At 44.2% G+C, this 27,052-nt stretch overlaps 2 protein-coding genes across 2 annotated transcripts in view; both read left to right on the top strand.

Annotated features, from left to right (window-relative positions):
• The first annotated feature begins 4,972 nt into the window (after nucleotides 1–4,972).
• On the top strand, nucleotides 4,973–19,415 carry CRTAM (cytotoxic and regulatory T cell molecule). Its single transcript, XM_033172544.1, has 12 exons — nucleotides 4,973–5,195; nucleotides 9,201–9,350; nucleotides 10,804–10,956; nucleotides 11,892–12,035; nucleotides 13,438–13,593; nucleotides 14,622–14,696; nucleotides 15,598–15,696; nucleotides 16,312–16,410; nucleotides 16,586–16,684; nucleotides 17,408–17,551; nucleotides 17,812–17,892; nucleotides 18,996–19,415. Exons 1-12 carry the CDS (start codon nucleotides 5,141–5,143, stop codon nucleotides 19,127–19,129), a joined length of 1,389 nt encoding a protein of 462 aa, XP_033028435.1. The 5' UTR covers nucleotides 4,973–5,140; the 3' UTR covers nucleotides 19,130–19,415.
• A 1,340-nt stretch (nucleotides 19,416–20,755) lies between these two features.
• JHY (junctional cadherin complex regulator) overlaps nucleotides 20,756–27,052 on the top strand; it is a 36,362-nt gene continuing 30,065 nt past the window's right edge. The window contains exons 1-2 of the mRNA XM_033172351.1: nucleotides 20,756–20,841; nucleotides 22,868–23,272. Of these exons, the coding sequence (XP_033028242.1) occupies nucleotides 22,929–23,272 (344 nt within the window). The 5' untranslated portion in view covers nucleotides 20,756–20,841; nucleotides 22,868–22,928. The remainder of the gene's footprint in view (nucleotides 20,842–22,867; nucleotides 23,273–27,052) is intronic.

Raw genomic sequence — 27,052 nt, forward strand, 5'->3', positions numbered from 1 at the left:
GATGCCTCCTCCATCTGCTGTCCTGGTGCTATCAGTGGATGGGCAACTTCAAGACCCCTCAGCTGCTCTCCCTTCTTAGCATTCTTTATCATTAAACTGGATTTGGACCGGGCAGCCCTTCAAACAGAAGGCTATGCTCTGTAAAGTAGGAACACAGGGCCACCCTAGCAGACAACCAGTTTTTAAAGTAATGACCAGTATTAGCCGAGAGTTAGTTGTTATCGCTATTGCTCAGGGCACGCTCTCACATTACCATAGCCTATATTTTTGTGAAGTTTGCACTCCCAAATTTGCTGTGTAAGAAAACGCTCTTGGCAAGTGAGCTCTGTCTTCAAAAGGACCACTGGAGTGCTGAAGTCAGGTCAGCAAATCACATTTATCTGAGTTAGTCATTGGTTTCATCAGATGTATCCTGGCAAGTGAGGAAGAGGGAGCTGTTGTGTACATGTCGTCAAGCCCAGTGTCGCCACTTGGCACCCCTGGGCAGCTTCTGGGGGCCCAGTTCCCCACAAGACCCACTACTGACCCCTGCCATGGGAAACCATTAGACCTTTTTTGTTTTTTGCCCAGTTCCAGGCCACCATTTTTATGCTCCACAATGCTCCCATTGTAGAAGCATTCCAAAGCATTATGGGAAATTAAAATGGTGGCTTCCAGACACCCAGTAGGTTGCCGGAAAGCGATTGAACCATTACAACCACTGCCCTCATTTGCTGCCATTGCCAGGTAACCCCAGCAGTGGGCCTACCAGAGTGCGCCTTAAGGATCCCCTCAGACCTGGAGCCTTGACAAGCATGTAGCTACACCTCATCATGTGATTACAACATGCAGTGATCTCTGAGGAGCACCCAAAACATTATGGGAACCAGAAACTCTGTGAAATAGGCCTGCTGTTTACATGAGGTAATATTACCATAAGTTCTCCTGGAAGACAAACCCAAGTGCATAGGAAAAAAAACTGAGTAACAAATTCGGATAATGAAAGCTCTGTTTGTCAAATGCTACCTGGAGTGTTGCCCTGAAGTGACAGGTGTGTCATTGAGGTTTGTTGACCAAATTATTTCTTTGAGGAACCTCTAATGTCATTGAAAAACCTCCTTTGATACAGGTGGCTCAAGGCAATGGTGGAGAACCTGTAGGGTTCCAGTAGTTTTAGACTGCAACTTGCTTCATCCCTGAACCCCAAGATCTCCATTCCTATGATAATCTAAAGCAGACTTTCCCAACCTGGTGTGGTCTTGGACCACAGTTCTCATTAGCTCTCCCCAACACGGCCAGTGCTCAGGAATAATGGAAGTTATAGTCAGTCAGACCTCCCATCCGAAAGGCCACATGCCCCCCTACATTTGCTGGTCTTTTTTAACCAGGCTGTTTACTCTCTTTCATTCCCTCAGCTTGCCACCCATGCATACTTGCTTTAAAAAACAAAACAAAAAAAAAAAAAACCACCCTCCATGTATACTGATTGGTTGATCTGAATGAGTGCCAGACCAGTCAGCCAACAGCTTTGCCACACAGCCAGCTTCAGCTGGGATTAATTCAAGTCGCATTTGATCTTACATACAGGACAGAATCCGCTCCCGTAAGGAGCTTTTTCAAAGAGTGAACAGAAGGCACTAAACTGAAACTAGAGTTGGCAGAATGCTGTTTGAGTGCAATATGTATATTTCCTTAACTTGTAACGTGTACATTTAACATGTAAAATGCCACAGGACATTCTCAAATGCATTATTTTTACCAGGGATGTATAGTGAAAAAGTCGGGGAGATAAAAGTTACACGACAGCAGGAAAGCAAACTGTGTTGTTTGCAGTTGTTATTAGCTGCTGGTATTTTTGGGAATACATATATCTATATATGCATATGTAATTTAAACTATTTTTGGCTATGTACAGACATTCTGAGGATGAATTGGTTTGTGGCTTCTTCAGATCTGTTTTCTGAGGAAGAGTTTTAATGAACTGAATGACAATCATGACCAAAATGTTGGTTACTGGTGTATATTTAATTCTGGGGGCGCGATAGCTTGCCAGGGTGGAACGGTTGTTGTTCTTTGCACTGATAGCTTGCGAGTCGTTAACTCTTAATTATGTACTGTACAAAAGTATGTTTGAACAGTATACAATGGTCAAAAATGCATCAAGATGCTGCCACGAATGGAACATTTTGTTCCCTGGTCTTGTCGGAATGTTATTGATAACGTCAAATGAGACCCATTCCCTGTGGAATGATTGGATCAGTGCACATTTTTGCTCTGTTGGCTATTTGGGTTACAGTCCTATGCATGCTTAACTTGGGAGTAGACACCTCTGAAAATCATAGGATTTACTTCTGGGGAAAGCATGCAGAAGAGTGTGGATTTTAAAAAAGCCAGTTCTATTCCAGAAAATGGACAGCGAGGGAGGAAGATGATTGTACAAAAGTATATTTTTGGATGTTAAAAGATTTTTCTTTTCCTTCTCAGATCTTGGGTTTCTAAAAAAATAAAAAATAAATAACACCCATACCACTGGCACTTCCAGTATTCTCAGAGTGGAGAAAGATTTTGCATTAGAGGAATTGGTGCTAATAAGGCAACACACTTCCAATTATAGAAGCGCTTTACAATACCAAGGGAAAACCTTTTGCCTCCTCCACGAGATTTCATTAGGATGCTTTTTTAAAAAAACGAAGAGGGGAAATTGCTGCTTACGTTTCGTGTTTCTGCTCATCTTTCATGTTTTTGTCACATTGATTTCAATAATAATAAAAAGTATTCCGTCTGAATTTCTCACAATCACAAAGCTTGAAAGTGTTGAATCATGCTGTTTCTTCTGCAAAAGTGTTGTGTTCTCCCACCAAATTTCTGTTTTGGAGCAGGTGGCAGGAAGATTGCAGAAAAGAGGGTGAGTGTGTTGTCAAAAGGGGAGCAGAACCTTCCCTGCAAGGAAAAGGAAAAGCACTGGAATCCTTCCAGTTTAGAGAAACATCAGAGGCGGTGTGCCTCGGAATGTCATTTGCCTGGGAATCGCAAGTGGGGAGAGAATTGTTGCATTCGGGCACTTCTTTTGGGCTTCCCATATGGGGTCTGGTTGACTCCTTTGAGAACAGGATGCTGGACTAGATTAACCTTTGTCCTGACCTAAGAGGGCTGTTCTTTTATGTTCTTAAAACTAGGGAGGAGGGGGTTTGATATATTTTTGTTGAAAATATGGAACAGACGCAGACACATTCTTCAACCCCTCTCATAATATCCAAACTATGGAGTTGCAATCTCAAGTGCGCATACTGGAGTGTAAAGCCCCCTTGAGCTCTGTAGGACTTTACTTCTGTGTAAACATGTTCAGGATTTTGCTGTGAGTCAGCTATTAGTGTTGACTGGTAGCAGGATCAAGACAGGCAGGGCATTAGTCATTTCATTTGTTTATTACGGTTATAAACCAGCTCAAAAGGCACATCTAGGACGGCTTTCACAAAAGTAAAATATGCATTTAAAACAATATACAGCAAACAGCTTAAAACTTAAAAGTTTAAAATTTGAGATACCATACAGATTGACCCTATCACCTTGGAGGCTCACTTTGACTATTTCCCCCACAGACTAATTTGTTCCGGGAGGATAGACTGCGCCTGCAAATCTGTGCGCAGAATCTGGCGACCATCCAGGTCGTCTTTTGATCTTTGCCTAAGAGGAGAGCATTTAGTTTAGGCTTATCTGGAAGGTCAGCAAGCCTCTCCAGTAGGGGGGCAGTGGTGTCTCTGCATACCTCGTCATAAAAGGGGCATCTAATAAATAAATGTCTGGGGCTTCCTATTTCCCCTAGTGGGCAGGCGCAAAGTCTCTGGTCGTATGGGACTTTTCCAAAGGATCCTTCCAGAACCAGCGAAGGTAACGCCAAATTTCGGACGAGAGTAAAGCCCCTTCTTGTGTTTCTGGATTCGAGAAAATAGAAGTATCTCTCGTTTACTGCAATTATAAAATCAGGACCTCAGGCAGTCCTGTTGTCTCTCGCATTAGTCATTTATACATCATGACGTTTCATATCCTACCTTTCCTCCAAGGAGCTCAAAGTGGTGTGCATGGTTCTGTTCCTCCCCATTTTTATCCTCACAACAACCCTGTGAGGTAGACTAGAGTTGGTGACTGGCCAAAGTCACCAAGAGAATTTCATGGCTGGGTGGAGATTGGAACTCTGCTCTGCCAGGTCCTAGTGTGACACTAACCACTACACCACACTGTCTCTCCAGTGTATTTCATTACATAACTTGGAGTGGCCAAATGCATCTATTCCTTTCCGTTTCTCTTGGTTTCCCTTTTTCTCCTGTCTTGTTTGTCACATTTCTGCAGCGTTATGCATTAAAAAAATAATAATAATGAAAATTTGTAATCGGGATAGTATGCATTTCCTCTCATACACAGTTTTGTCTGCTGCACATTTTACAAGCCATTTTGTATGATGTTTTTGTGTGTGTGTTATTTTCATGAACATGTGCATTTTTATGCATGCTTCCTCTTACTAGATGCACTTTTGCTCACCCTTTTTGGCTGAGGAACTGCATCACGAAATTTGGAGAAGCGTGGGTTTCAAAGGACGGCGCTTTTTTTCGATTCACATGTTATTTCAGGAAGTGCAAACAAGAGGGGTTCCTGTGAAAATCCAAACCAAATTTCTCACCATCCCTTTTTTGTGGAGTTCTGATAAAGCAGCTTAGGGGAAAAAAAATCCCAACGAGCCAACGCAGCTTGCTAAATAAACACAAGTACGCACAACCACCTTAATGAACAAGCTGAACTGGAAATTGTGTGATATAGTTTAGCCTTTTCCATATATGAAGCAACAAGGAAAGATGAAGTGTATGTTGGCCTTCGGAGAGGAATCAGCAGAGGTGTCTGATGTCAGCACTGCCCACATAGAAAGTTAATTTTAGAGCAGCCTAACAAGTGGCTACAAGTTTTCTTGACTTCAGCCGCAGAGGAAAGTGTCCCCTGTGAAGGGAGAGAGGAAAGGGGGCAGATCCTGTCACTGATGAGGTCATGGTACATGCACTTGGTTGCCTCTTGAAAAGGAGGAGCCAGCTGCAGGCCCCTGACTTCAGAAGCAAAGAGGAAGCTTCTATGGTTGCAACTTGGGGGCTGCCGTTGAAGCAGGCACCATCTCAACATGCCCCTCGTCCCGGCACTCTTTGAGCTGGCTTTGCTGCTGCAGCTGCTACAAGGTAGGTCACAACAGTGATTTATTATTATTTACTGCATTTGTACCCCACTTTTCCTCTGGGCAGATCAAAGTGATGTAAAAAAGCCAATGCAATTCTGGGCTGCATCAATAGGAGTATAGCATCTAGATCAAGGGAAGTAATAGTACCACTGTATTCCGCTCTGGTCAGACCTCACCTGGAATACTGTGTCCAGTTCTGGGCACCACAGTTCAAGAAGGATACTGACAAGCTGAAACGTGTCCAGAGGAGGGCAACCAAAATGGTCAAAGGCCTGGAAACGATGCCTTATGAGGAACGGCTTAGGGAGCTGGGTATGTTTAGCCTGGAGAAGAGAAGGTTAAGGGGTGATATGATAGCCATGTTCAAATATATAAAAGGATGTCATATAGAGGAGGGAGAAAGCTTGTTTTCTGCTGCTCCAGAGAAGCGGACACGGGGCAATGGATTCAAACTGCAAGAAAGAAGATTCCACCTAAACATTAGGAAGAACTTCCTGACAATAAGAGCTATTCGACAGTGGAATTTGCTGCCAAGGAGTGTGGTGGAGTCTCCTTCTTTGGAGGTCTTTAAGCGGAGGCTTGACAGCCATCTGTCAGGAATGCTTTGATGGTGTTTCCTGCTTGGCAGGGGGTTGGACTGGGTGGCCCCTGTGGTCTCTTCTGACTCTATGATTCTATGGAGTTCTCCCCATTTTATCCTTACAAGAACCCTGCGAGGTAGGCTGAGAGCGAGAAGCTGGCCTAAGGTCATCCAGTGAGCTTCATGGCTGAGTGGGGATTCAACCCTGGTCTCCCAGGTCCTAGTCCAGTGCTCTAACCACCACACCACCTCTGGCTCTCTGAGCTCATTTGGGTGATGTTCAAACTCGCCAAGTTCAGGGAGAGCCATCCCTGCACCTGGACACCCAGAAGATTCTGGGAAATGGTCTAGGGTGACACACTTCAACTTTTTCAGACCCATACCCAACTTTACCCAAAGATAATTTGAGCAGCAGAGTCTGGTGCATCAGGGCAAATTGTGCACTGCCCCACCAATCTCAAATTATTATTTTTATTAATTTTCCAAATGATTACAAATCAAACCGAATTATTTTAATTCAATACAATTTCTTAAAATAAGTTTTCCCACTCCTGTCGCAAACAATGATCATTTCCTCCCGTAGCTGCCTCATTTCTTATTTAGTGTCCAGTTGTCATCTTTCACTTGCCGTTAAACCATTCTTCCAGCTGACCGCTTTTTTCCTCCTTACAAACAGCGCCTCTGTTACATCATATAAATACAAAATTCATTTCACGTGTGTACTCCCACTGCCCCACCAATCTCAGCCTGGCCTCACCTGCCTGTAGTGGCATAGCGTGGGTTGCAGGGACCCAGGGCGGGCAAGCCGCTGATGCCACTGGAGCACTCCCGCCCTCACCAGAGCCAAGCAGGATTGCACTGTACCACCTGCCCACCCGCACAGGGAGGAGCCCAGTCAGCTGACATAGCCCTTGCCAGGCATATCCCGCTGATGCCTGCAGAGAAGAGCACCAGGCGAGGCCATGCTGGGATAGCCCCTCGCTTGCCTCCCTCACTGTGGGCCTGGACTGCTAATTAGAAGCCATCTCTACCTTCCCCATAATAGCCTTGCTTTATCCTCCTAATAGCTTGTACAGGGAAACACTAGATCCCCAGGCTGGAAAGTTTGGCAAGCCACACTCCTTTCAGGAAATGGGATGGGAAGGCATTGTCTTTCCAGTAGGTCTGGTATGGCTGGATGTGTGAGGACAGGATCCAGGCATCACCAAAAGGCTTCCAAATTGAGGAGCCGAACCGACAATTGCCACCTCTTATTCTCCGAAGCCTATGCAGAACCTAGCTCTGTTTGGGGTGGGGAATGGGCTGTGAAGCAGCTCTGGATGTTTTTACAAAGACAAAAAGATGACTACATGGGTGTTAACTGGAACTTATAGATAAGCTATGTGAGGGGCAGCCAGCTTTAGGTGAGTCCTGTTGAAGGTTGTGTGCTGCATTTAGCCCATGATTAATGATGCTGCGTACGAGGCTGAGGTGCAACTGGGTGTGTCATTCAAGTGGGTTTAGCATGCATTCACTGCAGTCTGGACTGAGAATGTGCAACCACCATCTAGACCAGAAGTCCTCAATTTTTCAGTTCCGGGATCTGCCTTGAACCCAAACATACCTTGGGGGCCCCACTTCTCACGTTTTCTTACCATGCATTGGTATGGCAATAATGCTGCGATCCACTTTAGATCAAGCTACGATCAAGCTGCAGGTTACTTCAAACCCACCAGCTGAAGACTGATGGTGCCCTGATGGTTTAGGGCAGGCATGTCCAACAGGTAGATCGTGATCTACCAGTAGATCACTGGACGTCTGCAGTAGATCACTGGTAGATCATTGGGTCCCCCCAAAGAAGCCGTACAACTGTGGCTCCCCTAAAAAAAGCTCAACATTTTACCTCTTCCCTGAAAAAAACTCAACTTAACTTGAACCCCAAAAAAGGGGGTAGATCACTGCTAGTTTTTAACTCTGTGAGTAGATCGCAGTCTCTTGGGAGTTGGCCACCCCTGGGTTAGGCCATATACATAGCACTTAGGGTTGCCTGTCGTAACCCTGGATTTTCTAATGCCTCACATGGGAAAGTTTTTGGGTTGGTTTTTTTTTTTTTTTTTTGCACAAATGAATCTGGTCTGTGTGCACTCACACATAAACTTCCTTTCTCTTTTAGTTTAAAGCTTTTGAACTGAGATGTTTTTGCCCCCACTGATGCTAGTGGCAGGAAGCAGTGAAGTTATAGAAAGGTCCCATAGAAAACCACAAGCACAGCCTTCTCCGCCTTGATACAGTGAACTTTGCAATGTTTTTCTTTAAAGTCAGAGCTTCAGAAGGTTCTCATGTACCCTAACAATTTCATTATATGAGCGGCAATCCTTATGCATCCAAAACAGTATCTTCCTCACAAAGCGGGGAAGGTATCAGCAGGCTTGGGGAAAGCACCAAGGTTTGCAGAAGCACAAGCAATCTTTAGAGAAAGAAAAAACATAACAATGGTAAGAACCCCCCCCCCCCCACACACACACACAACAGTCCAGTGAGGAATTGAGCATGGTTTGTGGTCTGCTCTGCTCATGGGACACTAGCTAATGGTTTGAGCTGTTAAGCTTCATGCTTAATTTCTGCTGTGTGGTTTGTTTGTTTATTGTCTTAAGGGCTTGCATTTTAATTGTATTTTGCATTTTCTTGTCTATGAAAATTGTCTGGAGGTGGCACATAAATGCAATGAATGACTGGGGTAGGGAGAGGGCAGGAGGAGTATCCTGGAAGGAGCATAGAAGGCTAGAACTCTGAACAGGAGCATTCAACGCTGCAACATTTTGTTGCAGTCATACATGTTTCTCTGTCAGATATCATATCCCTCCTTTAGTAGTCACCACAAGCATGTGAGATAAATCAGGTTGAGAATCAGACATAACCCAGACAGTGCAGAACTGATGCTGTTTGTTGTGTTGATAAGGAGACAGCCTGGCTAATTCAGTGCAAATAAAGCATGCTCCTTTATCTAACACAACCTAAGTTGTGTACCTTTGTCACAGAGGGCTTGAAATGGTGAATTGCAACATAGGGCTCAGCACTCGGGGGGGGGGGTTGTTTGTTTGTTTGTTTTGTTTTTCAGCTGCAACTCATTGTTCTGTGGCAAATGAACAGGCTCACCCCTCACTGCACTGTAATTGTGGTGGTGGTTCTTGAGCGGTTTTTGTTTTCATTGCACTTAACCTCAGGGTCCCCCCTGTGCATGATCATTTGGCCTAGTTTGGCTATAATGCTGGTGACACTCACCACCTGAGTTCGCCATTGTGCTGTGTGCACAGATGTGGAAAATAAACACATGTTTAAAGGTGTGTGACCGAACTGAAATATCAGCTCTTTAAAACAGGAGAGGGCTGTTCTATCTCACTCCTGTTGCCTCAGAGCAAGCCTTCACGAATCCATTTTCTTTCGCAGGGTCTTTTCAAGAAGCTCCCATTGAAAACGTAACTGTAGTGGAGGGGGGGAAATTGGATCTACGCTGCCCTGTTGCTGGAGACATCGGATCTGCCGTGGAGTGGAAGAACCCATGTGGGTTTGTGATTTTCTTCAGGAACACCCAGCGAGGTAGGTGCTGGGGGAAGGCAGGGACCCCGTAACATTTCCACTGGAAAGAGGAAACAAGTAAGATTTCCCATGGAACAACGATATGAGTCACACACACCAACACAACTCAGTTTTCACAGGTTCACTCACAGCCACATTCCTGTAGGAAGTCAATGCAATGACGGCCTCCTTTACAGTGGTTAGGATGTGTGAATACAGCAATTCCTTCCAACGGGTTTATTATGCCACTCCTACATTTGAAAAAGGAACGGAAAAAGGCCCACCACTCTTTCCAACAATCGGTTCAGGTGGGCTCTAACATGTGCCACAAGTGTGGTGCAGTGGTTAGAGCGCTGAACTAGGACCTGGGAGACCAGGGTTCAGATTCCCAGAGGCGTAGCAAGGTAAATTGGTACCCAGGGCAAAAAAAAAAAAATTGTCAAACCCCCCCCCCCCCAAGGCATGGGAAGGTCAGGTGGTACCTGGTGCGGAAAATTTCTTGTCAACCCCCCCCCCCCTGCGTAAAAAATGGTTTTACATTATTTCATATTTTCTTACAAAGGAATAATAACAAGTAATAATGATGATAATAACTTTTATTGATATCCCACCCTCCCCGGCCAAAGTCGGGCTCAGGGTGGCTAACATCAGATACATAACATTGGTATAAAATCAAACAATAATTAAATTACCTCCTAAAAAACATCTCAAAATCAAGTTAAAGTCTAATTAGATGGCTTTCCACAGGGTTAGGCTTGGGAACAGTAAAGTGTTCTCTGAACTGAAATTTCAGCCTTTATGACATAGGAAAACAGCCAAGTGAACAACTATTTTGGTGGAGGAGGGTCAAGATATTAACCGATATGCATGAAATTTCATATATAGCTATATAATCCCTAGTATAGTAAGATAAGACATTCGGAGCAGGCATTTTCAAAAAACAAAATTCAATTTTTTTAAAAAAATACCTTTTTCCCAAAAACTTTTTTTTTCAAAAAATCCTTCATAATTTGTCACCCCCTCCATTATGTAACCTGGGGCGGCCCGCGCCCACACACACACCCTTTGCTATGCCCCTGCATATTCCCACTTGGCCATAAACCTCACTGGGTGACCTTGGGTCAGTCACTGCCTCCTGACTTAGCCTACCTTACAGGGTTGTTTTGAGGATTAAATGAGGAGAGGGAGAACCATGTCTACCACCTTGAGCACCTTGGAGACAAAGGTGCGATATAAATGGAATCAATCAATCAATAGGTAGGTCTTTAAAGATGCCACTTTACAGGAGTGTTTTGCCTATACTTTTGATTCTTGGGGCACAGGGTTTCCTGGATTAAAAGTGGAGGCATGCTTCTCTCTGCCCCCTTATCCCTACAACACAGCGCATCACACTCCCCTTCATAATGAGGCAAAACCTAATGCAGTGCTATGCAATCTTTTACTGACTTGCCCTCATTGTTTATCTCTTTTGCAGGAATAAGAGATCCAAGGTATACACTTGTCCAACATTCAGCGGCTGAATTCTCTGTCCGTCTCTCCAACGTCATGGTGCACGATGAAGGAGTCTATACATGCCTCCGCTACACGACGCCAACCAGAAGAAAGCAGGTGATCGTCAATGTCTTAGGTGAGCTTCCAGGCTTTCAGTGGATGACACAGTGATGGGAAGGGTGGTGTCAGAGTGGAACCACCAACAGCTGCTGAGCAGGAGCCACGAACTCCTTGTCCGTCCCGGGATCAAAGACAGGAGCTGGAACCAGGCTGAAAACCAGCGGCTGCATTTGCACTTCCAAAGATGCCAGAGTCGCTGGCTGATCCCGGTTCATTTTGCATGAGCAGCATTTCATTTATTTGACAAAAATTGTATGCCCCTCGATTGTAGTGAAACCAGTTTACAAGAAATATTGATATTATCCGTTAAAAAGCAACTAAAAACATCGAAAGCTAATTGAAATTAACAGTAAGAGATAAAGAAAGCTTAAAACAGCCAAATTAAAATTAGTAGCAAAAAGTTAAAAATGTATTTGTGTCTTTGTTTAAATGTTTATACAGCTCACATTCGTAAGAAATGCAACAAGGCAGTGTGGCAGCACACGCAACAAGTTGCAATGGTATGAAAAGCATCAAGAAAACATCAGTGTAAAGACCCATAAATTTGGCTTGGTTGAAAGAAAATTCACACATCAAAGGCCTGTCTAAATAACACAGTTTTCAGAAAACCTCTAAGTGTTGCAATTTTTCTAGAAAAAGAGGTGCCAGAACTCACCATGAACACCTCCCTAGTTCTTTTACAATGGCAATTAAGAAACCAACCAGGAAGCTGAAATTAAGCTTGGCTTCCTGTTGCTGGGGGTTATGGTTTGTTGCACCCCCATAATCAGGATTGCCAGCCAGCCAGAAACCTTGGCTTGTGGTTGACTTGCGATCCTTGGCTTGTTTCACTAGGAGAACATCTCTTATCTGCAGATGTTGAAAAATTTGAAGCAAACCCTTCATTCTTTGCCATAATGAAGTTGCGGTGGGGAGACTGTCACCTCCAAATCTGTTTCTGTCTTCTTACAGCTGCTCCTTCCAGACCTCTGCTGGAAGCATCAAGGGTCAGAGTTCACAATCCAGAGGAAAAGATGGTGTTAAGGTGCTCCACCTGGGGTGCTAAACCCCCTCCTCAAATTACGTGGTTGCTGGACAATGGGATGGAACTCTTCGGTATGAACTTGCTTGCCACTTACTTTCTTTGTGCAGTGTATTTTGTCTTTTAAAAGCCGTTCTAGAACCAGGTGGTCCCATTGGTCAGGAATGATGGGCTGGCCGTTGTCTCACTGAAGCAAATTTGCATGCACAATAACCAAATTTTATTCCATAAAATCACCTTTTAATAACTGCGTTCAGATACACTAATCATAGAATTGTAGATTTGGAAGGGACCACGAGGGTCATCTAGTCCAACCCCTTGCAATGCAGGCATCTTTCCCCCTTTTTGGTTTCCCTTTCTCTTTCAAATACATTTTTAAAGACTTTCCTCCCAGGTCTTCACAATTTTATTAGAAGCAAATGTGTTGAAATTAACACTCCAGATCAAGGATAAGGATCCTCTGGATTTGGGGCCAAATGTGGTTGTGTAGGCATCTGTGTCTGGCCCTCAGCACTCTCCCTCAGGCCAGGCACTGTCCCCTTCACACCACCCCTCTCTTGAGTGAATCATAGAATCGTGGAACTGTAGGGTTGGAAGGGACCTCAAGGATCACCTAGCCCGCCCGCCCCCTGCAATGCAGAAATCTCAGCTAAAGCATCCATGACAGGTGCCCATCGAACCTCTGCTTAAAAACCTCCAAGGAAGGAGAGTCCACAACCTCCTGAGGGAGAACGTTCCACTGTCAAACAGTTCTTCCTGTCAGAAAGTTTTTTTTTCTGATGCTTCGGCCTGGATGGAATGTGTCCTCAAACTCTGGATAATGCCAGCTTTTGCACAGCTGGAATGTGGCCTACTGTGCACCAAGTGGTTCCCCCACTTTTGGCACTGCCCCTACACACTGCTGTGATGCTGCCCCTGAAGGGATACCCACAAGGGAGTGTGACCCTTGGGCTGAAAAATGTTCCCCGCCCCTGTTCGAGATACTATGCCTGAGACAGGTTTAGAATATTTCAAATGTCCCATTCATTCTGAATAGATCGATATGGTAAGGCACTATAAGGGATTTTGTGGCGGTCCAATCAGGACCAGAGACTCTCAGAGTGACTGGCTTGCCCGCCCGCCTGCCTGCCTGCCTGCTACAGAGAAAATGGCCAATTGAAAGGGCTTTCTGGCAGTGATTGGTTTGGTTATGGTGATTCTCAGAAAAGGCAATGCGGGCCGAAGAACCCAGCAAAGGAGGAATCAAATAATAAAGGGGTCCAAATAAAGCAAGCTTGGAGACAGGAGTGTTCTGAGAGAAGAAGGAGGGGGAGAAAAGGCAAAAGGAAGGAGTTGGAGGGAGAAAGGAAAACAGAGAATTGACAGGTCTCTAGCTGTCGACTAAATTTCCAAAAGTTTTAATTGCTTGCCATTTCTTTTTTTTTAAAACCATCCATAGGAATTATTTCCTTACTTGTATTCCCAAATGCATTTTAGGTGATGCTAAACATCAGCTGGAAGGGAAGAAATGGAATTCAACCAGCACCCTCACAGTCCACACCTACACCCAGAAGTCTGCTGTTACTTGTGTTATTCGTCACAAAGCTCTCGGAGGAGGAAATTTAACAGCAAATTTACACCTTGGGCACAACGGTGAGTGCCAAATGCACACAGTGTCGCTGAAGTGGCTCTGTGTCATCAGCGTTCAAGACAGAGCAATACTGAGAGGGGAGAAGGCACAAATTCTGTCTTCTTCACATCAAAATACATTCCATGGCAAATCAATAGCGCAGATTGTGGCAGTCTGCTTTAAAAAGGAGGAGCTGCCACATTAGGGCAGCAAGTTAGCTCAGTTGCTTAGAGCAAGGTGCTGATAATGCCCAACTTGCAGGTTCGATCCCCGTACGGGACAGCTGCATATTCCTGCTATTGCAAGGGGTTGGACTAGATGATGCTCAGGATCCCTTCCAACTCTACAATTCTATTAATCTAGATTAGTAAAACCAGGGCAGAATTCAAAATTGCTCGTTGAGGCTTCTACAATTTTGCCAGGCCCCATGCTAACTTCGTTGCTTACTAAGAACAGAAGAACGTGAGAGTGTAATAATAGCTCAGCTGAATCTCAAGCCAAAGGCCCAACTTTTCCAGCGTTCTGTTTCTTTCTGTAGCCAACCAGAAACCTCCAGGGTACCTCAAGGAAGTCGTGAAGAAAATAGCCCTTCTTCCATTTTTGCTCCCTAGCCTAGGTGCATGGAGGTAGACTGCCAGTGAAACTGGAGTCTCCATTTAGCTGTTGTGCAGAATAGCTAGTGAAGGTTCTGCCATTCCTAAACTCTGCTAACCCTCTTTTAAAGCCACCGAAAGTAATTGCCCTTGCCATTTCTTGTGCAAGTGAGTTCTATAAATGACCCTGAGTTCTAATATTATGTGGGAGCAGAAGAGGGGTGGCCTTGTTCTGTGCCCTTCACCATTGGAGGTACAGTTGATGCTCTGATGCCGTGCATCAGGGATGGGAATCTCTGTCCCTCCAGACTTTGTCCCTCTGTCCCTCCATCATGACTTCTAATCCTCAACCGTGCTGGCGGAGGCTGGTGGCAGTTGGGAATCCGAAAATATATGCACCACAACCTTACATGGAGGAAATGAGGAAGATTCTGAATGAATATGTTTCTGTTTTCCAGAGCCTACCACAGACTTCACCCCAACAACACTTCCAGTTAGTACGATAACTCCAGAAAACCTTCCCCATTATAAAGGTAAAATATTCCGCCACCATTTAACAGGAGAAATGTAAAGTACTACACTTGGGCAAAAAAAATGAAAGGCACAAATACAGGATGGGTGACACCTGGCTTGAGAGCAGTACGTGTGAAAAGGATCTAGGAGTCTTGGTAGACCATAAACTTGACATGAGTCAACAGTGTGATGCAGCAGCTAAAAAAGCCAATGCAATTCTGGGCTGCATCAATAGGAGTATAGCATCTAGACCAAGGGAAGTAATAGTACCACTGTATTCCGCTCTGGTCAAACCTCACCTGGAATACTGTGTCCAGTTCTGGGCACCACAGTTCAAGAAGGATACTGACAAGCTGGAACGTGTCCAGAGGAGGGCAACCAAAATGGTCAAAGGCCTGGAAACGATGCCTTATGAGGAACGGCTTAGGGAGCTGGGTATGTTTAGCCTGGAGAAGAGAAGGTTAAGGGGTGATATGATAGCCATGTTCAAATATATACGGTAAAAGGATGTCATATAGAGGAGGGAGAAAGCTTGTTTTCTGCTGCTCCAGAGAAGCGGACACGGGGCAATGGATTCAAACTACAAGAAAGAAGATTCCACCTAAACATTAGGAAGAACTTCCTGACAATAAGAGCTTGCTGAGTGTGGTTGAGTGTGGTTCCTGACAGTAGAATTTGCTGAGTGTGGTTGAGTGTGGTGGAGTCTCCTTCTTTGGAGGTCTTTAAGCGGAGGCTTGACAGCCATCTGTCAGGAATGCTTTGATGGGTTGGCTGTGACTGTCATTAGCTCTGGCTTCCCCTACTGTCAGCCTCCCAGCTTTCTGCCCAACCAGTCCCAATGGGCACCAGCTCCCCATGGTCCAGGGGTAAGAAAAGGGGGAAGAAGACTTTTTTAAAAATTATTTTTTATTATTTCAACAGGGCCAGGCAAAGCATTAAATATTACAGAAGGAAGCCCTGGAACGCAAACCCCACACACAAGCGCCGCAGCAGCAACTCTGAATTCTAATGCTACCAACGGTATGATGAAGCAGTTTAACAATTATTTCCTGATATTATAAAATGAAATTGATTTATGATTATAACCCAACCACATGCAGCTTACTTCATTTCATCTCCTGGAATATCAGTACTGCAGCATTTTACATTCGGGTCACCAAAAGAAATCACTCTTTTGCTTGAGGCAGCACATTGGGTAGTTTGTTGCTTTTAGATGTGGTGATAGTTACCAGTCTAGACATCTTGAAAAGTGGATTAGGAAAAGTCATGGAGGTTGAAGCTATTGGTGCCTATTTGTTCAGATGGTTAATTAGAACCTCCCAGTTCAGAGGCAGTATACCAGCAGAAAGCAACAGCAGGAGAGGGCCTTTGCCTTTATCGCCTGCTTGTGGGCATGAGGCTCTTAATCTCAGGGTTGTGTTAGGCAAAAGTTTCCTGCATTGCAGGGGGTTGGACTAGATGACTCTCGTGGTCCCTTCCAACTCTACAATTCTATTATTTCCAGAGGCATCCAGTGGCCATCATGGTAACAGGATGCTGACCTAGATGGAGCACGAGCTAGTAGGATTCTTTATGAGTTCTTAAATTTTTGCTTGGGAATTAAAGGAACAACACTTCTCTTTTCATTTTCTCCAGGCTCAGAAAAAATACTAAATGTGACAGAAGAAAACCTTAGTATACCAACTCTGTCTCCAACTGGAGGAGCAGCAACCCTGAATTCTTATCCCACTAAAGGTATGCTGAAATAATATTAAAATAATCGTTTCCAAATGGAAAAATTGAATTAACTTCTGCTGCTAATCCTTAAATATACAGGTTATTTCAAGCTATTCACTGTAATGTCAGCATTGCTGTATTCACTCCTCTCAGGATGTGAAAGGAATAAACCTTCTTTTTTTCAATTCAGCAGGATCAGATACAATATTCAATGTAACAGAAGGAAATTCTAGTACACAAACACCGTATCCAGGTTCTGACACTGCAACTATGAATTCTCAAGGAACAATTGGTAAGTTAGTGAAATGTTAACATCCTGATGTACAGGCAGCCAGTGTGGTGACCTACATATGTTTTGGACTCCGGTTCCCATCACCCAATCCAGCATGGCCAATTGTCAGGAATTATGGGAGTTGTAGTCCAACATCTGGAATGAATGCTCAATAAAAACATCTAAACTTTTTGGAAACACTCAATAGACGGGTCATCTGGAAGTGACCAAAAACTCATTCTACCAGCTGAAGAGAAACTTTGCAACCAACCCAGTGCACTGTTGTTAACTCATTTGCTGGTGGGGATCCATCAGACATTGCCCCTAGTAGGCATGTCTAAAGTCCGTTTCTGGGGCCTAATCCGGCCCACTGGTCGGTTTAATCCGGCCCCTGTGGCAGTTTATTTCCTGGGGCAAAATCCTAAAAAATCCTCAACAACTTCAATTCTAAGAAAAGCTCAACAACTTGGGAGTAAAATCCTTTAAAAAAAGGTCAACAACGGCCCTTCACTTCATCAAATCTGGCCCTCTTTGAAAAAAGTTTGGACACCACTGCAGGGCCTAAAGGAACCATGGCTGTTACATGGCTGCTACTGGAAGAATTTATTTATTTATTTATTTATTTATTTATTTATTTATTTATTTATTGTTTTGACAGGAATATGATGTTTCTGCAACACTCAGAGGACAATGTACCAAAGGCATGAAAACTCACGTTTTTGTTTTTGTTGTTTTTGTTAACAGCAACAAATCTTACGCATGAAGGAATCGTGAAACGAGCGAGCCTTTTGCTTCCCATACTTGTGACGGTGTTACTTTCTGCTCTCTTCATTGTTGTCCTGCTTTTTGTGGTGAAACTGTGGAAGGCACACAGAGAATGGAAGAAAGGTTAGAGAGGACAAACAAATGGACAGAGTGTGCACTTTGGATGCTTTGACAACCCCTCCCCTTCCAAAAGCAGTGCAGGGGGTAGGACTGTCATTATGCACACTTACCTGGGAGTAAATTCCAATGAATTCAGTGGGGCTGCAATTGACCCCTGCCTCTTTGTGAAAAAATGTCACACACACACACACACACACACACACACACACACTGCTGTTGCTGCTGCTGCTGATTATTTTCCTTTCCAAATGTCACCTATGTAGAAAATGAAGTTTCGGATCAGACGCTTGAAAGTAACAAATCTCGGCCAAATGAAGACAACCATTTGGAGAAGAATAGAAATGGTAAGCATGGAAATTTTTGTGTTTGTGTGGATGGGGGCAGAGGGAATGATTTGACTTAAGAAATGCAACCAAGGTGATAGCTGATTGATCAACTAGGGATTAAAGTCTAATCGTATTTTTGTTCTCAGTTTATACAACCTGTTCCAAAGCAATGAATCTGGATTTCATCCATGAAAACAAAGTTGTACCACAAACACCACAAGGCCTATGTCCAGAAAGGACACAAAGAAAGTGTCTACAAGAAGGGGTTACAATTTAAAAGGGAAATGGAATAAATGATATGATGAAATAAATTCCAATACAGTTGTACCTTGGATCCTGTACGCCTTGGCTCCCAAACAAATCGGCTTCTGAACGATCGAAACCTGGAAGTGAGTGTTCCGGTTTTCGAACGATATTCAGAAGCCGAACATCCGGGTCTGCTTCCATGGCTTCCTATTGGCTGCAGAAGTTTCTTGCAGCCAATCAGAAGCTGTGCTTTGGTTTCCGAACGTTTTGGAAGTCGAACGGACTTCCAGAACGGATTCCGTTCGACTTCCAAGGTACGACTGTATTTTTAAAACAGCATCAGTACAGTCATCAGTAAAATCAGCAAAAATTTAAAAGAATAAAAAAGGGGGGAGGGCTCATCTGAAGGCAGCAAGAGAGAGGGGACCAAATGGTATTCTCAAGGGAGGGAATCTTCCTGATGTGAAAAGGTTCTTGACACCTGACAACCCATGTGGCAAGGTCAGTGTAGTGGTCACAGTGTTGGACTGGGACCTGGGAGACCAGGGTTTGAATCCCTAACACAGCCATGAAACTGACTGGGTGACCTTGGACCAGTCTAAGCTACCTTACAGGGTTGTTGTTGCAAGGATTAAATGAGGATGGAGAGAAGCTCGTCCACCACCTTGAGCTGCTCAGAGAAAAAGTTGGGACGTAACTGCAAGAAATAATAATAAATACAATTTTAGGTCCCAGATTGCTTCAAAATACATGAATAGGTTCTGATTCCAGTAATGGCTGACAGAGATAACTTCATGTCATATTACATGGCAAAATAAGCACTCCTCTGTATGGTGGGCAATAGCAATACATATTTGTTTTATTTTTTTATCCAGTTATCCCTTGGAAGATCAGTAAGAAATATGTAATTGGAGGATCGTGCACAAGGACAACAAAGAATTCAGAGGGGAGTCAAGATTCATCAGTCTTTGAAAAACATTCGCCTTCCGTTAAGGAAACTGACCTGTGAGCATCACTCCCTATTGACAATATTGGACTATGTACAATGGCGCAGGACGGCATTCACTTTATTTAGCCTGTGGCTAAATATTCACCTTTCTGTGAAAAACCCTTCAAAATCAACATTTTCAACAGGATTTCAAACCAGCGGAAACAACTGGTTCATAAACGTGTGGGGTTCAAGCTGGGCTAATTGTGTTGTAAATAAAAAGACAACCATACTGCAAAAGCTGTTGACAATCTGCAAGTTGTATATGTTATGATTCAGCCAGCATCTCAATAAATACAATACTTAGCACTTTGGAGCATACAAAGCAGTTCACACATTTTCCCAGTTGTTGTTGTTCAGTCGTGTCCAACTCTTCGTGACCCCATGGACCAGAGCACGCCAGGCACCCCTATCCTCCACTGCCTCCCGCAGTTTGGCCAAACTCATGCCAGTCGCTTCAAGAAAACTGTCCAACCATATCGTCCTCTGTTGTCTCCTTCTCCTTATGCCCTCCATCTTTCCCAACATCAGGGTCTTTTCTAGGGAGTCTTCTCTTCTCATGAGGTGGCCAAAGTACTGGAGCCTCAACTTCAGGATCTATACTTCTAGTGAGCACTCTGGGCTGATTTCTTTTAGAATGGATAGGTTTGATCTTCTTGCAGTCCATGGGACTCTCAAGAGTCTCCTCCAGCACCATAATTCAAAAGCATCAATTCTTCGGCGATCATCCCCATATTGCAGATGGGAAGACTGAAACTACCTAGAGAGTTGACCTGAAGTGACTTATCTGGTGCCTAAGGCTGTGGTTTGAACTTGTTGGAAGCATTAAAGATCCCAGGAGGCCCTGGGTGACCTTGTGGGCCAGTCACTCCCCCTCCGAGCCCAATGGGTTATGACGGGAACACAGCCCACTGCAAAGGCTGTTCATTGACTTTGGGGACAGCACTATTGTTAGGCAGAATGAGGTGGGTGGCAAAGGTAGCTGACGTTGGGTGTCATGGAAGGGCAAAAATCGCTATTTAATGTATTGCTATTTTCTTTTTAACCCTACCAAGAGGCACTTGCAGGGTTTTCTGTTCTCGGGGGCTAAAATAATCTGGGTGGGAGAACGGCTTGACTTGGAAAAAGGGCACCGTTTGCTGTTCTGCCTCAGGCAGCAAAATATATTGGACTAGCCCAGTCTGCCGTGCACCACGCGGGCTTTAAACGAGGCTTTTCCCTATTGTGAGAGAGGAAAGGGAACTGCTCCTGCCATTTCCATTTCTGTCAAGACAGATATCTGTATCCGCTGCCAACTATAAGGGTTTGTGCACAAACGCATACATATATAAACACAAGCAGACGAAAATTTAAAACTATGCAATTTAAAAAAACAGACTGCATCATCGTGCTTATTTCAATTTTCAGTTGCCAGATGTTTAAAATTCTCCGCTGCCACCAGCTTATCTTGATCCGCAGAGACAAAAGTCACCCAATAGTCAGCTGACCATCCTCAGCGTCCTCCGCAATCTTGGGTCGGAAGGTACCATTCCGCCCTGACCACGTTGGTCTCTCAACAACCGCCGCCGCCCCCCCGTTACGGAGGATTGGTAGCTGCCCAGAAAGAGCGGAGAGGGCGGGGCGGCGGAGGCCTGTGTATCTGTGTGCCGTTGCTATGGAGATGCGGCGCTAGTGGCGCAGCGGGAGCTGCGGAGAGTAGCTCTGTGAATAGCCTGCGGTGTCGCTGCTGAAAGGTAGTTGGGGAGCAGAAAGGGGAAGGGGTTCGGGACGGGTGGGGTGGGGGGAAGCAGGCAGGTATCACTTGAGAGGAGACAGGAAGGAAAGGGGGTGGGCATTTTTCAGCATGGTGCCAGTGGGGAACAAGAGCTGCACCTCTTCCGAAGTCCTGCTCCCTTTGGCCATCTGGTGGAGGTGCAGAGAGTCCAACAGGTGCAGCAGCTTCTCCTGGGTCCAGTGGCGGAAAACGCTTCCCCGGTTGAATTTCTGCCAGTCATGCAGCTAATTAAATGAACCTAGAGGTGGCAGGAGGGTGATGAGCAGCTCAGAGGACACCCACCCCTCCAAGTTTTCAGGGGGCCAGTTTGACTCATAGGGTTTATCACAGATCCATGGGGAGAAAAATGTGTGTATAAAAGTTTGTCTGTGCTTATGGTTTTGCAGTGGTGGCTTGTATTGGGCTGTTGCTGTTTTGCCTTGTTGAGTTAGCTGCCCTGGAAGACTGGTGTGCTTAAGGCACACAGTTAATAGTAATAAATAGATATCAATGAATTGAAATGTGTTGTTATAACTTATGATGCCAGCTGCCTAAATGATTGCAAGAAGCAAAAGCTTGGCTATAGACTACCCCCCTCTCATCCTGACCCCATATGTGATGTCTTCTTTATTCCATTTGTGCTATGCCCTGAGAGACCAAATAGATCTTTTATTACCCTTTTTCCAGGCAAGGAGACCATAGTATGATCAATTTACATGGCTGCTTCTGATCTCATGGTATTGCTCCCCCCCCCCAATTTAAAAAGAGAGGAATGTGGTCAGAACCGCATACTGCTTTCCTTTTGTTTACACTCCAGAAAGTACAGAGTGGTCCTCATGCAGGAATACAAACTCCTATGTCGTAGAATGGGGATCACATACATTGGCCTAGGTGTGCCAGCCATAGGCTGTTTGCACATTACTAGCTTAAAGTGCAGCTAGGTCATTCTTTTCTCAATTCAAATTTAAGCTGGTTTGGGGGGAAATGTATAAGAAGGCAGGATTTCACAAGGAACAACAGGATAGATCCGGGATAGATATGGATTGCAGTTAAGACATGTACCGTAGGAGCCAACTCCAGGGGGCCGTTAGTACTTGGACACCCCAATAATATAATTGTGGGGGCCGGGCACCCACAAAGTCAATGGGAAAAGCTGGCAGGCGGCAGTGCCGCTGCCTCTGAGACAGAAGTGGTCCAGCTCCGCCCTCTGCAGCCATCAAGCGAGGCACCCTTTTCTGAGCCCGAGCCCCTCCCCGCAGAAAAGGGTGCCTCACTGGCTGCGGAGAGGAGGAGGGAGAGGAGTTGCTGTCGCTACCACAACGCGGACATGAGACATCACCTGCACATGCCTGCATGTACAGTGGTGAGCACCCACAGTCCTGAGGGTGAGATGGCACCCCGACGTGTATGATGCTTCCAAAACCAGTGATGGAACGTGTAATGGATGCAGAGGGGGGTTATACACAGCCTTAGATAAAGCAATAGTAACATTTGATCACTTGTGCTTAAGGCCATTGGGATTGCTGAGGAGTCTTTGCCTACAAAAACAGTTCAGGCCCATAGTTGCGAACACAAAGCACAGATCAAGACTGTAATGCCCCTTTTTACATGCAGTGTTTACATGACTTGAATATAAACGATTATTTAATTGTTATTGCAAGTTGCATTAGAAGGCTTGATCATTTTTCAAGCAACTTTCAGATTTTCACACCTTCCATATCTGAGCTTGAAAACATTTTTAAAAAATTAAAGAATAGCTATTCTTGGGTGTGTGTTTTTAACCTTGAGGATTCCAGGGGGTTCTGAGTTTTCAAAGTAAAATCTTGAAAACGCTAAACTTACTTATTTTTAAATGCTAAATTTTCTTTCATTGGAAATGTGAAGAATTGAAATGGTCTTTGGGGATCATATGGTCCACACACACACCTCTTTTCCATATAATTGTTAGCCATCTCAGAAACAGAGCAGACAGCAATAATTAGGATATTGCTTAATTTGTTTTACAGAAGGGTCACACACGTGAAGTGGATTTTTCTGCTCATTCTGAACCTTTTTTTTTCCTGCACCATGAACGCAAAGAACCCATTATCCCAAAATGGTTTAGTTCGGCCGCACGTCCATTACTCCTTTTTGGAAACGGCATCTGAAGGATTGTCACAGAGTGACTCTGATTCTGAAAGCCTTGCTCAGGAGATTCAGTATCAGCTTGAACTTCAGAAGCGGATCCACAAAAGTGAAGAGCTGGTGGGCCAGTCTGGCGATGAGCTGGAAGAAGACAGCTTAGAAAACAGCTTAGATGAAGACAGCCTGGAGGAAAAATGTCTGAGTGGAGGTGAAGAAGTCTCTGATGGAGAAGAAACACAAGTTCCAAGCAGAAACGGTTCTGGAAAGGAAAACTGCAGCCATGCAAGGTAAAGCATTTGCATTTTAATGTACAGGCATTCCTGCACTTCTGTTTTCGGTTAGGGCACGTTAAAAATATAAGGACAAACCTAAAATGAGCCCTGCTGGATCAGGCAAAGATCTGTCTAGTCCAGAGACTTGTATCCAGTAGTGACTACAAGCAGACCCTGAAGGTAGCAACCCTCTTCTGTCTCCTGAGGTATACTGTGTTTTATATGGATGTTCCATTTAGCTTTCCTGGCCTAGTGGCTGCTGAGACCTATTCTCCTTTATTTGTTTGAGCCTGATTTTAATCACGTATATACTGAGAAGAGTGAATGACAAGACGGTCATTTACCAAGTAATAAGTTATTGTGGTATACATGTGATTTCTTGGTAAGCTGGTTGTTGTTGTCTTGCTAAGTGGTGAAGATCATCCTGCTGCTTCCATGCAATTCTGCTTGCGTGCAGAAGTGAAAAATCAAAGATTGCTTATTGATGACTGTTCGTTGAACATTTAGCCTGGTTTGTTTGCTCAAAGTTTGCGGGGAAGTTAGATGATATCATTTATTTATTTATTGTGCATTGATCCTGATTTCTTTGCAGGATCAAAGTTAGGCAATGCAGTCAAGCAAATGTTATGCTATACTTTCCAGTACATTTTCCTGTCACTTCTCTTCTTCATAAAAGGTCCAATTTGGGGAGGGGAAAGAGAATTGGTTGCACAAGAGCTCCAAATCAGCTTTAATTGCACAACCTGAATTTTGCTGGCATGTGACTAAATCCCACACAAAAATAGTGGTGGTCTAAAAGTACCCATAGAGATGAACCTCAAAGTTTTGATTACCTTTAATCTGCCAGTTTTCATTCACCTGGTCCTTTGTTTTACATATGATCTTGATTTTTTGTTTATTTTATTCACTTTTTATTTTAAGGAGGATCAGCCTAGGAACCTGAACAGTGGTATACAAATACTTTCAGTAAATTAAAAGTGCTGAAGAAAATTGTTATATTTGTTTGCAGAAGCATTCCACTTCCTTATAGTGACCAATATGTTCTAAGTGGAACATTCTCTTGTGTTATCAAATACCTTGGAAGTCGAACGGAATCCATTCCAGAAGTCCGTTCAGCTTCCAAAATGTGCGGAAACCAAAGCGTGGCTTCCAATTGGCTGCACAAAGTTCCTGCAACCAATTGGAAGCTGCGGAAGCCCTGTCGGACATTTGGGTTCCAAATAACGTTTGCAAACGGGAAATGTTTGCGGCGTTCGGGAGCCAAAACGTCCGAGTATCAAGGTGTTCAGGATCCAAGGTACGACTGTAATGGAAACAGAGTTGACACACTTGTTTCTTTATCATAATCCAGTAACTGCAAATACTAATAGAACAGTGAGATTTAAATATTTTTTAAGAATATTGTTCTACGTATTTGTTAACATTAAGATCACAATAGTATCTTTAAAACAATGCTTTTAACAGTGCGGTCCTATGACATAAGAATTAAGTTTATTGAAGTCAATGATACAGTAAGTCTTCCTCCCAGGTAAGCATGAATAGGATTGTAGCCTTAACAGCACAGTGTGTCACAATCTTTATCACAGGGGTCCCTAATCATATGTGGCTCTCCATATGTTGTTGGACTACAACTCCCATCAACCCAGACTATTAGCCATTCTGTCTAGGGCTGATAGGAGTTGAGTTGAATTTCAACAACACAAGGAGGATCCCAAGTTTCTTTCCCATAATACATTTGTTTGCATGATGTATTGAATTGATTTTAGCTGTCCTTCACAAAGACTCTGCTGTATTGGAAACTTGTTCTGCAAATACATACAACATTCTTCTTTCATTTCTCTGGCCTGAAGACTGGTGCTGCCCTCCTTTATATTTTTAAATAACATACTGGTCATCTCTTGGCTGGGCAATGCAAACAGACTGCTTACAAGACTACTAGCACTCACTGGCAAGTTGCCAGCTGTAAAATGGGCATAAATTCTATTGGTTTCAAGTGTGTATACAGTCCTTCAATCACATTTCTAAATGTATCTGCTTATGCTAGAAGGCGCTATAAATTTTAAAGGACTTTTGAGGATGTGCCAATGAAATAGTTGCCTTTTTTATTCAATAACTGCATAAATGCCAAATTAAAAAATTCCAGAGTGGTTATTTGTTTTCCCTGCTTACTTTGAGAGGTGCATTAACTTTCCCATTCTGTGCAAATAGAAATTGGATTTGTTGCGTGCAGTGAAGGCTTAATGCTGCGTAAATGCAAAATAATTGTTGTTTAAAGGGATTAAATTAAGCCTGAATCAAAAAAACGATAAACACAATCCATTTTCATGCTCCGCTTAGAAACAAACATGGCAAAAAGGAAAGAGGGTTAAATTATTAACGGTGCGCTTTCATGCACCTCCTCGATGGGCAAAGTGGCTAGTTATTGAACATTTTTATTGCAAGTGGGAAAGGATGTTAATTGTGTAGGGAACATGCTCCAGCCTTTGTGGGGAGGGGGATTCTGACAGAGCACAAAGCTCTTCATTCAATGGAAATTTGATGTTATGTTCTTCCAAATTATCACAGTACGTGTTCAGGTGGAGTCCATTAATGGAGACAAATATCATTCCCTTTGCCTGTGATGCTTCCTGTCTGCCTCTATTCTGAGCTCGGAATTTGAAGTGGAACCCCTACATCTGTTGTTCCAGAGAGAGTCCATATAACCCTTATTCAGCAGGGAAAGCGGGGCACAGGATTACTGAGAGAGAGTGACAGAGACAGAGACCCTCTTTTTGTCTTGTTTTGAAGATGAATCTGTTCACCCCCGTTTGGATTCACCAGGTTGACCCTAGGCAGCACGGTGCAGCAGAGCTCATGCTCTTGGATTTCAATACAATGAGCCTTGGCAAGGATCACACTCTGTTGTTAGAAGCGTTTCCATTGTTTTAAGCCCAGTGTGACATATTTCTGGGCTTATGCCACTTCAGAAAAGCTCTCCTGCCTGCATATCATTTGCATTCATGAATAATCATGGCTGGTTTTGGACCACCCTCTGGTTAAACCTGCAGGGACATTAATAATGTGTCCCAGTCCCTAGCCTAGCCAGCTGCAGGCATTAGCTGAAGTCAGGGGTGCCAACTTGAATAAAATATGGGGGGACAGGTAAGCCCCGCCCTGCATAATTGAGCACATGACACAGTGCACACACAATTTGAATGGCAATGCCCATCAACTTTGGGGGAGCCCATCCCTCTCAAATATTTTATGGACTTGGCTCCTATGGCCGAAGTTCACTGGATAATTTACATGGTTGGTGTCTCCAGGCTTTCGAGGGCTCCTGGCCAAGCAAGACACCCTCCATGGGCCACCCTCCCTTAGTGAGTTTACTTCCTCACTCCAATTGCCACCTACTTGCTTCCCGGGAAGGGGGAGCCACTGAGCAAGCAGGAGGTGGCACCTTCTCGTCCTAGTGGTCACCACCTCCACCACTGCCTGGGACTGAGCAAGAGGTCGAATGACAAATGGCGTTCAGGTTGTAATGGTGAAAAAGAGGAGCAGACCCAGGGGAGGCTTCTGTCATGGGCCACCTGTTGAGATGTGGACCCTCGACAGAGGCCCATCCATGCCGATTCTTGGCACCAGCCATGATTGCAATTGATCCTAGGCTTAAGCTTTTGGCCTGTATAGACAGTGGCCAAAGTAACTTTGATTTTACTCCCTCCCGAAAGACATCCAGCTCCCATTTCAGCATCCACCACCCCAGGTTGTTATTTTTCACTACCCTTGAGAGAAAGTGAGTGAGGAAACAAAAGGCTT

The sequence above is a fragment of the Lacerta agilis genome, chromosome 15 (assembly GCF_009819535.1).
Source record: "Lacerta agilis isolate rLacAgi1 chromosome 15, rLacAgi1.pri, whole genome shotgun sequence".
Taxonomy (NCBI): domain Eukaryota; kingdom Metazoa; phylum Chordata; class Lepidosauria; order Squamata; family Lacertidae; genus Lacerta; species Lacerta agilis.

Excerpts from the sequence above, each read along its gene's own strand:
- CRTAM (XM_033172544.1), top strand. The coding sequence starts at position 5,141 with ATGCCCCTCGTCCCGGCACTCTTTGAGCTGGCTTTGCTGCTGCAGCTG. Across the intron at positions 9,351-10,803 it reads CTTCAGGAACACCCAGCGAG|GAATAAGAGATCCAAGGTAT; the intron begins GTAGGTGCTGGG and ends TCTCTTTTGCAG. Across the intron at positions 14,697-15,597 it reads AAACCTTCCCCATTATAAAG|GGCCAGGCAAAGCATTAAAT; the intron begins GTAAAATATTCC and ends TTATTTCAACAG.